This window comes from Mycetomoellerius zeteki, unplaced genomic scaffold (assembly GCF_001594055.1).
Source record: "Mycetomoellerius zeteki isolate Tzet28-1 unplaced genomic scaffold, Tzet1.0 scaffold249, whole genome shotgun sequence".
In the NCBI taxonomy this organism is placed as follows: domain Eukaryota; kingdom Metazoa; phylum Arthropoda; class Insecta; order Hymenoptera; family Formicidae; genus Mycetomoellerius; species Mycetomoellerius zeteki.
This window is the reverse complement of record NW_017257226.1, coordinates 308,500-321,366: the sequence shown is the minus strand read 5'-3', so window position 1 is coordinate 321,366 and position 12,867 is coordinate 308,500. Positions and strand designations below refer to the sequence as shown.

Sequence of the window (12,867 nt, the reverse complement as noted above, 5' to 3'; positions counted from 1 at the left end):
CACGCACGCACGCACGCACGCACGCACACAGAACATTATCTCGTCATCGTGTCTTCTGATAATTTTCTAAAAAAAAATGATAAAAATGTCTATTTTTAGAACTGTTACACTCTCTCTTTAATTATTTGTCCTTGCAGTTGAGAGACTTTCAACCTAGATTCATTTTGTATCTTACTTCTCTTTTCGCAGGTATGGCTGGATCTAGAGATGCAGAAACTACGGATTGGCTTAACAAAGCGTCAGTATCAGACCTTGGTGCAGTTGGGAGAGGGTTTGGATCAGGCACAAAAAGCCGCACCGTATCGAAAATACCGACCGAATTTGACATCGTATCGTGGCCACTACAAGGAGTGGTGGCGTTTTGCGTACACCTGCGTTCTCGAGAAAACCGTGCGACGGTGTCATCGCAACTGGAACTGGGATCACATGAAGCTTCACCGCGATACTTGCCGCGCCTATGCCGAGGCCTATCAGACTAAACTAACAACGAGGAAGCTAGCAAAAGAGATCGAGGAACGCCTGACAGACTATGAAAGGAAACTGGACATCTTCAACTTAGTGATTATCCGACAGCAGATCGAAATGGAAGTTGAGAGACTGGCAGAACGGGAAAAGACTCTGAAGGCGAAGCGAGGTTGGTTCGGTTTCCTGTGGACCAGTTCGCAGGTCGAGGAGACGAAGGAACTCAACTCGGCTGCGGCCATCATGCGCAGGTTTATTGCTAAACATTTTAATAAATCAAGCTTTCAGAAAATTTTTGCATAGTTTTACAGAGAGGTTTTTATATACTTCAACTATCCTATAAAATTTGTCTTTAACGAATTGTGAGATCGACGTATATTAAATTCAAATTAATTTTATCTGGTTCGTATTAACAATAATAAAATAAGATAATAGACAAGATAGGTATCAATTTCTTTAAATAATTATAATTATATGTGTGTGTCAATAAATAATGTTTTGTAATCGTTTATTGGCCTATTCTTGTCTTAGCTTATTATTATTATCTTTAACGAACGTAACGTAACTAGCATATTAATAATAATGATGTTTAGGTTCGAGGAGGCGATGACGCCACAGGAGAAGGAGAAACTCTATCGGGCGATTGATTATCAAGAGAATTCCGTGCCCGAGCATTATCCAGAAACATACGAGATGATCGACACACGTTTCCTTTTGCATGAGCTGCAAATTTCTTTGCTGGACACAGACAAGGAGTACCCGTGTGTCTTGGACCTACAGCTACATGGCGTACGAGCAGGCTTCAAGTCGCGACCATCCGCGAACGCGATCTTTGTCACTGCCTCTATTAGCGACATGAAATTGCTTGGCGCAACACAAAAAGGTCGGGTGCCCTCGCTCTTCATCCCAGAACATGGTAGCTCTGATTGCGCCCTGCTGTCGGTCTCCTATGAGAAGAATCCGCTCGACAGGCTGTGCGGTGACCGTGTAGTCGTCAAGTCCCGATCCGTCGACATCATCTATGACGCGCAAACCATTAATGAGCTAGTCGATATGTTTAAGGTATTCTTTTTAATCGAATGCACAATGTATGGATTCGTAGAAAATAAAAAAACTTCTTGAACCAACTAAAATTTTTCGTGAATTTATCTTATAATTTTTTCTTATTTTTTTTGTGAACTATTCGTTTAACATAAATGAATATTTTCCAGGTGCAAGACTCTTCGATGCTGAGTCAGCTGCAAATAGCCGCGGCAGAACAATTGGAAGGCCTAAAGGAAATGTCGGCACTCGGATTGGAGTATGCTATAGAAAAACATTCGATATTGGACATACAAGTGGATATGCAGGCATCGCAACTTATAATACCGCACGGTGGTCTCTATGAAGACTCGAAGGCATTAATCGTTGTGAACCTAGGTAGTTTAAAGATGCATTCTTTGGAGAAGGGCAAGAGTGACTTGGCTGGCGTTAGCGTTAAACAGTTGGTTAGCATGGGCAAGAGCGAGGCGGAAGTAATGTTGCATCTAAGAGAGCACAGCTATGACAAATTCGTTTTGAAGATAGTTAACTTTCAGGTAATAATAGTTCTAATTTACAATTTCAGTAGTTATACGATATGTTGTAAATTAATGAATAATATGTGGAAAGATGAAACATGGAAGTCAAATATTACATAAAAAATTAATAAATATTATACAGAGAAATAAATTTGTGTTAGATCTATGTATTATATATAATAAATGTGATAAACAATAAGTGACATTCAGGATGATAAGAATAAATCAATAATTAATAAATAAAACTTCTGTGAAAAAAATAATTCCTACAAAATTATATTATTTTATATATAATATTTTATTTGTAATAAATAGTTATATTCTTAAAATTTATTGCATTAGGTGTTGGTCTCGCTACCGAATGAAGAATGGCGATCAGCCTTGGCAAATGCCGAGAGTTCTCTGACATTACTCCATCCAACTACATTGGAAATTCAGTTCCACAAGTGCCTAGTGACGGATGATCCTTTGTTGCCAAAATTACGGCTCCTCGGTCACCTACCTTCAGTTACAGTGAACATAACAGATGTTCGACTCCTTCAGGCGCTCTCAATCGCGCAGAGCATTTCTCTACCTCAGGAGGAAAAGCCCGGGGAGTTGCAGCGTACCTCTCTCTCAAAGTCCATCTCTCAGTTGTCGCTGAAGTCATCTCTCGGTTATCGTTGAAAGAACTTGGCTCCACGATATCCAATATTGCTGATAAAAGAAAGCATCACCAAACATCAGCTACCGCGCCAATGAAGCAGACCACTGACTTGGAGATGAAATTCGAGATGAAAGAGTTCACGCTGTCGGTTTCCATACGAGACGATGTCACAGTACCCTTGGAATTTATTAGGTTTGAAACACATGTTTCGTGTTTTTATTTTAATTACCTTATAATGAAATTTTTTATTAACATCTGATGAAAATTTTTCTAAGAATTGCTTATATAATTTTTCATAATTTTTATATAAATTTCAGAATTTCTGAATAATTTTATAACTTTTCTGAGAAAATTTCTCACACTTTTTTATGTAATAAATTCAAATACTTTTCAGAATAAATTTATATCTTCTAAGAAATTTTTCATATAAGTGAATTTTAAAAAATTCTAATATTTCTAAAATTTCTTATTCTATAATTTCTGATGAGATCTCGTAAAATCTGAAAAAGTTTAAGATATATTTCAGAAACCATAGAACGAAAAATTTTTTAAATCTTAGAATATGTCAGAATTTTCAAATATATGAAAAATTTTAAGAAGAAATATATGCTGACTTTCTAGTAGATGACTTTCTTAATATTTCTAAAAAGTGTTCTAATTTGTATAAAAATTCTGAGAAAAATTTTTGCGAAGGACTTCAACAGATTTCTAAATTTACTCGTTCCTTTCAGATTCCAGGTGCTGCAGCTGGAGGCAGAAATGTTACAACGTACGTACGATCAAGAGGTGCAATTGAGATTGGGTGGCGTGCAAATGCGACAGCTGTACGAGGGTCAGGAGATCTTTATGGTAAACACTCCAATGTCGGCCGGGGGAGACGAGTATTTGATCATCGTGCGATATGTAAATGTAAACAAGCGCTCGCCAGAGTTTACTACGCGCCACGGTTCTGTCGTGAAACTGCTTCGAATGGAATTCACTTCGCTGGACACATTGTTACACCAAGAAGCGCTTATCGAGCTGCTACGATTTAGTACGTACATTCAGGATCGAATAGACTCGCTCGAAGATGTTCAGAAGAAGGAAGCCGAACATTCTCGATCAATCCGTTTGACCTCTATTCAGGAGGAAACTTCTGGTTTTCTCAAAGAACAGTTACAAAAACAAAGATTGAGACCCACCGGACGACGTAAAAAACGAACTGTTGAGTGCATCGATCTAAAAGTAAACGCCAAGATTGGCTCGATCAATCTGAAGATTTCCAGCGCTACCCGGGACATTACCGCGTTCTATATTGAAGGTATCAGCGCCAGTTTTCTCAGCAAGTCTTCGTATTTGCAAGTAAACGCTGATTTGACCTCCATCAGCATTAAAGATCTGAATCCTGTTTCTATGTACAAGGATATCGTAACTGTGGAGGGTACTGAGTCTTTGCAGGTAGGTGCTTTTATATTTATTTTACATCTACAGTTATTTCTTTAATCCTAATCGGCATTCGTGACTCTAGTGGACTTATAGAGTATGTCTTAGACATTTTTTTTTAACTACTTTGTGAAAAATTGTAACAAATGCTTTTCACAATCTTACGTAATTTTAAATTATATAATTTTATTCCTCGGATTTTGAAATGAAAAATGAAAAAATCGATCAATTAAACAAAAATACATTGATTTAAAGTACATTAGATCCGCGAAATTAGAAAATTTGGGAGCGAACATAAATTAGGATTAAAAGCAATTTTCATCTTTTTTTTCACATCAGATCCAAGCGGTGATGTATAACATCGAGGAATGGGAAAAGGACAAGAAAAATATGTCTGTCAAAGTGTCGATGGGTTGCCATCGCATCGTCTTCTTGAATGCATTCGTCACCAGCGTTATGAATTTCCTGAACAACTTTCAAACGGCGTAGAAAGCTATCAAAGACGCATCGGCGGCAGCAGCAGAAACCGCGAAGACAAACATCAAGGATGTCCAACAAAGTGCTTCACGCATCGAGCTGAATGTTAGAATTAAAGCGCCCGTTATATACGTGCCGATGAGCTCCAAGAACGAGCACAGCTTAATGCTAGACATGGGCAATCTCATGGTACAGAATGATAAGTTTATTCCGATTAGTTTAGCTCCAATTAAAAAATTTAGAAATTTCATAGAATTAGAGATATGTACACACATTTACAAATCTATCATATTAATTTTATATGTAATCATTTTCGATAAATTATTACAATAGACTGATTTATGTTATTTTTACGAGACGTATGTTATAATTATTGTGTGAATATAACAAGCTAATTTTTTAACAAGCTAATGTTTCACGTTTTAGAGTAAGAGATTACCATTTTTAAATATTTGAGAAATAAAAAATATAAATTGAATATTTAAATATTATTCAAAATTAATTTTAACTTAAATATAACATACTTATAAAACAAATAATAAATACCCCTCCATAAAATTCTATGCGAGCAGGTATGTAACGTCTTCAAAAAGCTAGATGTGATGAATGAAGAAACCGATGAGCGTCCCGTGGTCGATGAAATGAAAATCGAGCTGCAGAACTTGAAACTGTCTCGAGTTCGACTGAACATAAAACAATTCACCAGCGAGAACGAAGTGCTGTTGCTGGAACCAGTAACGTTTATGCTGCTCATGAAACGTAATCTTTCTACCGCCTGGTTTACTTCTATTCCGGACATCGATATGTCTGGCAGATTGAACAAGATCAATCTGCTGTTGAGTAAAGAGGACTACGCTATGGTTCTGAAAGTGCTAGAGCAGAATCTGGGGGAGACTTTCGAGGATTCGAAACCCGTGCAAGCCGTGCCATCCGCCGTGAAGTCCGAATACAGCGGAGGCCTTGAGGTGAATGATTGTTATGATAATATATAACAATTATTATATAATTACACTGTGTGACAAAGTTTCTATTTCTAAATACCTGAATGGTGATTCTCATGTATTATTTTTAATAAAAGGTTTTATATCATTTATTATTTTTTTGTATATTACAAAAATATTTAAATTTCTTATAGTTATGTTACAAATTTGCATTATATAAAGAATTTGAAGTAATGTTTCTAAAAATTGAAGGGTGTGGAATTTTTTCAAAAGTCTTATCCTTTAGTGTAAAAAATTTTACGAGAAACACTCCTTACTTGTTGAGAAACAGAAAAGTTGTTGAAAATTTGTTGCATTGTATTATTGACTAAATGCATATATTTGCTGTATTAAGATTCAACCGGGGTACAAGTATGAGATCGACACATCGCGAGAAATACCGTCGACTGAAACACAGGAACAACATGCTCACACATCCGTGAAGTTTGAATTCATTATGGATAGTCTGGTGATCAATCTCTTCACCGGTGGCTCTAAGTTATTGCAGTCGCAGGCGTCACCAATGCACCTACCCGAGCATGGATTAGCCCGCTTCAGTCTCACACATTTTGCCGTGAAGGGCCGTGTGTTCGCAAATGGTCTGCTGGCCACGTCGATTCTGCTAATGAATTGCACGCTAGATGACATGCGGCAGAGTCGAGAGGGCTCGTTGGTGCGAATCATGGAAAGGACCAGCAGCGTACCAGGGCCGAGTGAGGATCATCTCGATAAAGAACACGCAAAGTACAATGTTAGGAGTATGTTGGATGTGACAGTGCGTCAAAGCCCGAACGACACGTTTGCCGATGTGCGAGTGTTCTCTTTCAGCATCATCGTCTCCCTCGATTATCTCATGAAGATCAAGGACTTCTTCGATGTGGATGGGCCGAACAAGACGATTACTACTTCCTCTTCGAAAAATGAATTGGTGGCACCAAAGAAAAAACCGGCGCAGCAACAGTTGGCTGCCTCGACACCCAAAATGTTAACTATGAATCTGCACGTAGAAAAGCCAGATATTATCTTGCTCGAAGACATGGATGACATCAATTCGAATTGCATAGTACTGAATACAGAATTGTTGCTGAAAGTGCGTATCATGGGAGAGCATCAGGTGATCTCGGGTTCCATTAAAGATCTTTCGCTACTGGCAGGGATATATAATCCTACGAAGAGGGCTGATTGGATCTATCAGGTATAACACATACACATAGTATTCTATATAATACATATTTATATATAAAAAATAATTTAATGGTAATTTAGAATGTAGATCAAATATTATTTCAACAAGAAGTAAACATGTTTGTAGAAAATAATTCAGATAAGATAAAAAAATTTTTATTTAAGCTATAAGATTGTATTGTTAAAATTAAACTTTTTCATATGTATACAATATTTATTTTTATTCAGGAAGTATAAATTTTCAGTTCCAATCACTTTTTACAGAGACACTTGATATACTTCAATGATTAATTGAAATGTATCAATTTAGATAATTAAATCATTATTATCAAATAAATTTACAGTATTATATAATCTTATAGTTTTAATATTTATAAATATATTCTCTTTAAATTATTATTGTTAAGTCAAAGCCATCCTAAAGTAATCCATCCTAATATCTATTATATGTTAATTGTTGTTATTGTTAATTATTATCATAGGTCTTAAGGCCATGCAGCATTGGCGTAGCCGGTTCTACACCAGAGGGAAAAGGGCTCCATTTAGAAGTCCGATGCACGGATATACACATGTCTGTTTCGCCAGGTAATTCACGAATTACATGTTGATAGTTAATACCTAATAAAATAAAATGTAACAATTTTCAGGTGTGATTGAAATATTGAGTAAAGTCATTCATACGGTGACAAGGAAGGAGGAAGAGGACAAGGAAGTCGTTAAACCCGAGCCTAATTATAAAGGATTGTGGATCGTCACACCTTTCGAAGAGAATAATTATTGGTTTTTAAAAACAGGTTAAATTGATAATGATAATTTGATAATTATTCGTTGTACAAAAAAATATTATCTTTTATTTGTTAAATCATCGGATCAATTTATTTTAGAAGTTGCGATGGAAGCACTCGAAGAGTTTACGTATCCAGACGATGAGGTTGCAGCACCTTATAAGCCCGAATTGGCCATCGTCTCGGCGCCGACGATCTTGTTCACTCTGGAGGCGGGTGTCGGCAACAAAACTCTGCCAATGTTACTGCTTCACGTGGGTTTTCAAAGCAACATCAACGATTGGAGTACAAAATCTGTAAGCTATTTATGAAAATCTTTTTTTTATTATTTATATTGAAGAACAAATTTTGATCAATTATTTTTTATTTCTCAAGCAATGAGTGTTTTTTATAAGACTTTTTATAGTGGAAAAGAATATTTTTTTTAAAATTCCATCACCCTTCAATTTTTAGAATCTCCGCTTGTCTTATTGTCTTATGTCTTAACGTTGTTTTTGATGTCTTTTCTCCATTCGTTATTTTTCTCAGAATTTGTGAATGATAGAACTTTTTTAACCTTGTATTCTTTTCTAACAATTAAAAGCACATAAGAATCACGATTCAAGTGCTGAGAAATCTTGTTTCTTTGTGTTATTATTATTATTATTATTATTCTCCTCTTATGAGTATTATGATTTACGTGACTTGTGCTCGCAGATGAGCATGGACTGCACTATGTCGGTGATCATGTCGTATTATAACAGTCGTCTCGCGTTGTGGGAACCATTGATCGAGCCAACAGAAAGCTCCATTAATGGTAAACGCGTCTCAACGCCGTGGGAATTGAAAACGAAGGTAATTCTGGGTAACTCTAGCATCCTTCCTTTTATCTCTAATAAATATTTAGTTAATTGACATCGATTCATTTGTTAGGTTCAATTTAATGACATAATGCTAGACTCCAGAGGCGCCAGCGCGGTCAGTCCTGCTTCGGAGAGCGAAATCGAAGAATTACACCAATCTACCAAGATGTCCATCGACATTACGTCTTTTGTAAGCAAAATTTATCGGGATATAAATATCAAATATTGATAGATGTAGATTGTAGATATTATTTGTGTTTGATCTTAAATGATAAGAAATTTTCTGTGAATTTAAACGAAATTTATCGCAACTAGCACGATATTACTCCGAAGTTATATGCCAAATGTAAGATTTTTCTTTTGTTTGGGACAGGATAATCTGGAGATAACTGTCACAAAGACATGTTTAGACGTTCTGAAACAATTGGGCCAATCATTTTCCTCGGCTATGGAGGCCAGCGGGAAAGAGCCCAGTAGGAAAGTGGCGCCGTATGTGCTGAAAAATGAGACCGGCCTGGCGATAATACTCGATCTGGAGCACAGTTTCTTCAAGGTCATTATAATGAAGACTCTTACATTTCTATTCACTTATCTACTCAATATAATTTCATGATTTAACATTTGTTGATAAAATGACAATTTTATTAATTTGAAAAACGAATATAAAAGATGCCTTTACAGATTTTTGATGATGGATCGAGAATAAGAGACCATAATGACTCGTATATGGAAGTAATCCTCGAAACTGGTGCGTCGATACAACTCGCATCAAAGACGTCCAAGCTGGCTGACATGCGTCTGATTGAGCAGTTGAAAGTAGAGACCGTGAAGGACAGAGAAGATAGTAAATTCTCCATATCTGTAAGTTATTATATAGTCATAGAATGTAGAATTCTAAAGATTTACGATTCTTTGACGAATCTGGAGTCGATCTTTTAATGAAAACGTCGAAAATAGACGACAACAAGCGGCTGAAAATAATAACTTTCAGATTATAAATAAGAAAACATTGAATCTAAACAGATCAACAATCTATTTTTAATATGTCATATATGATATGGCTTGTTGAGTTTTAAATTAATAAAATTAAATGTTTGACTATTTTATCATTATTAATATAATTAACATAATACGATGATTTAATAGTTTAAAGGCATTCAAAGCAAATTGGCGATACCTGTGTTGAGAGCGGATAAGAGATTCTTCTCTTTAAAACACCGAAAGGAAGGTTCTGAGGAATGGGGTATTGTGTCGGATATTATTGTGGAAGAGGGTAGCACGATCGTCACTCTTAGAAGCATTCTTCAGGTAAACAGAGGAGAACGAATTATATTTTATCAGTAATAATTAGCTTCTTGCGTGTTATAGGTCCACAATCACTTCGCGCAACCGATATCTGTTTATTATATGACGAAGCGTGGAAATGAGGTAGAATGCGTGGGCACAGTAGCACCGGATGGGAAACTTAATTTACCTCTGGACGCCGTGTATACCCCGACCAACATTTATTGGCTGTTTTTCAGCGTCAGCGGGTACGTTCGCATTGTTTTATGTAAGCAATATTATTTTCTTGCATAAAGTCGTTTAATGTAACTTTGAAAATAAAATAATAAAAAATGAGATAGAAAAAGAATTTTTTAATATATATATTATTTAAAAGTATAATATATAATACATTATATATATATAATATATATAATACATTATATAATACAATATAATAAACAATTTTCTAAGAATTCACCGGAATGTTCCATTATTCCGGAGTTATTATGTAAGTTATTCCGGAATTCACCGGAATGACTCACATTACATGAGTAAACGTAAAAATAGACACTTTTCGGGTGAAGGTGTTTTTAGGACACAACAGTATGTTTCAGGTGCTTGAGACAAAAGAAAAATTGTTGCAAAGAAAGGTGCAATGACCAGAGTTATGCGGTTATAAATTAAAATAACGTACTTATCAAGATAAAAGTCTGACATACGTGATTATTGGAGTTGACTTACATTATGGCAAAATCCTGATGTGATGGGGTTAAATAGACCTCGGATTCGGATTCAGCGATCCAAAAAACATACAGTAAACATGGTCAGACTCCAAGATCAGAAAAAAAATTTTTTTTTGTGTGGCTGTGTTATATATCATATTATAATATATTATATTACAAGTTTTTTTTACCTCAAAAGTTTTTTTAGTAAACGTTTAGTATTCTTTTATGAAATGTTTTTGTAAATATTGTAGATAATTCGGTATTATATTAAAAAGAGTTTCAAATGTTCAATAAAGTGATCATATTAGCTATACAAATAGCTGGTTGAAGTTTGACACGATATTTAAAAGTTACTCTCTGCAAAACTAGAAACGAGATAAATCATTTTTTTTTTAAATCGCTCCAGAAATATTCCAAACTTCAACCAGCTGTATTACATATATCTCTCGTGTAGTTTCAATTACAATTCTACGTTTTATAAAATGTTTACATTTTCTTATATTTATTTCTGCTTACTAGGAATTTCTTGAATCTAATGAAATATATGAGATAGCTTCCTTATCATCAACGAGTGTTAAGATTGGAAGAACACTGTGTACAGATAAAGCAATTACTCAGGCCATCTGCGTTGCAATAATGTTTTTAGTCTCCGGATCCAATCCAGCGCAACTTAACACTGTATATTATAAATCTTCAACTTAGCACGATTTTGCTAGTTGTAACACTGCTTTTACAGCTTACAATAAAAATTATAAAATGAAGTGTTTATACTCTAATATACAACAAATCAAAATTGTTTTTAATTAAGTCATTCATTACAGACGACATTACCGGAAATCTTATCGTATTATCCGGCTGGCGTTTCCGTGCAAACAATACAACACTTTTATCAAAATATCATTACTAGTAAGTATTCCACTTTCCTTCAAACATATAATAACCCAGATAGCAAAATGTCTGCAGTCTTCTAGCAGACTGTCAGCAGATTCGAGCATAAAATGATGGCAGTCTGTCCGCATTAGGCTTGTGTTCTGTTAATATCACCTATCGACATAATGTGAAGGCAAATTGTTAGCAAAAAGTGAGCAGATCCTGCCTACATTATCTGATTCTGTTATGTTTTTTTCTAGCAGTCTATTAACAGTATTATGTATTTAATTCTGTAACAATTCTGTTGCTATTTTGTTGGTATAATGTGTAGCAGACATTTAAAAAAATCTGCTTTCTACGGACTTGGCTATCTGGGAATATAAATTATGTTAATTATAAAGAGAGAAATTAATTTAATTGCGTTAAAATGTAATTAAAATGTTATAAGAGTTTTTATTTTTGTATATATATATATATATATTACCTTTATTAATAATGTAAATAAAAGTTTAAATAGTAGTTCTTTTAAGCATATTGTTCACGATCACGTGATATTTTATGTTTATCTAAAAAAATTTGAGATACTTTTCAATTTCATATTTATGTGAATAATTAATATTAATTGTTGCAGAGAAATTTCAAGCCTTCGACAACGGATATTTCGGCAATTACAAAAAATATAGACAAATGACACCCATAATGTATGATTTAAAAAAAATTACTACGTCCTTGGCTTTATATTATGCCGTTAACGATTTGCTTGCTCCAAAATCGGTAAGGTCACTTTTAATTTTTATGTAAGATATATTTTTATGGACTCAACCAAGAGGAACAATTTTTTAGGAAAAATTATACATTTTAAATTCATACGTTTGCCATTTTGTAAAAATTGAGTATGTTTGAAATCGATTACAGAAAACAACAGAATATCTCCCTTTTTTACTTCCATTTTCTTTTTCCTTTTTTCCTCTTCCTCTCTTCTACTTCTTTTACTCTTCTCTCATTCTTTAAGCATCATTATTTATATTAGATATATGAAAACAGTATTTAAAAAGTAATTGTTTATATATTTCTTAAATTATTATTAGTTATTACACTAATTTAATATTGTTCGTTATAGCCATGATACTAATTATATTACAAATATAAATTTTATCGTTTTCCATATTTTTGTTCTTAGAATGTTCTCGAGATATACAAGCAGCTGCCAAACGTTATCCTGCTGGAGGAAAATCCAGATAAATTATTCACCCATTTAGATTTTTTATGGGCCATCGATGGTAAAACTCTATTATATGATAGTTTAATAAAATTACTTCAGGAGTTTGACAATCAGGCACGAACAATTGATAATGAATTCATCTATTTCTAATATTTTCTTATTAAAAACATTTATTTATATATTTCTTTTATCATATAACATTTATATATATATTTTTTTATTATATGTATATTGGATATACCTTTAATAGAAATACTTCAAACTCTCTTTTTTTTAACAAATGAGCTAAAAAAATATTATTGCTCACATATTCATGAGAATAAGCTGTTGAGAACAAAAAATTTTTTTCTAAGACTACACTGAAAAAAAGATTGGCTGCTGCAGCAAATTAGATGGTAAAATATGGCATAGCATTTTTAATTGGCT

General features: G+C 34.2%; 1 protein-coding gene across 1 annotated transcript; it reads left to right on the top strand.

Annotated features, from left to right (window-relative positions):
- The first annotated feature begins 85 nt into the window (after positions 1-85).
- LOC108723641 (vacuolar protein sorting-associated protein 13A-like) lies at positions 86-12,591 on the top strand. The gene is given in 23 exon segments (XM_018449539.1): positions 86-103; positions 190-713; positions 1,056-1,524; positions 1,674-2,039; positions 2,364-2,681; positions 2,684-2,859; positions 3,399-4,104; positions 4,429-4,755; positions 5,139-5,531; positions 5,902-6,741; positions 7,214-7,316; positions 7,379-7,525; positions 7,616-7,812; positions 8,213-8,350; positions 8,429-8,548; positions 8,732-8,911; positions 9,040-9,219; positions 9,505-9,666; positions 9,727-9,894; positions 10,869-11,027; positions 11,171-11,255; positions 11,851-11,993; positions 12,400-12,591. Coding segments are annotated over 23 exon segments (6,111 nt in total).
- The last annotated feature ends 276 nt before the right edge of the window (positions 12,592-12,867 follow it).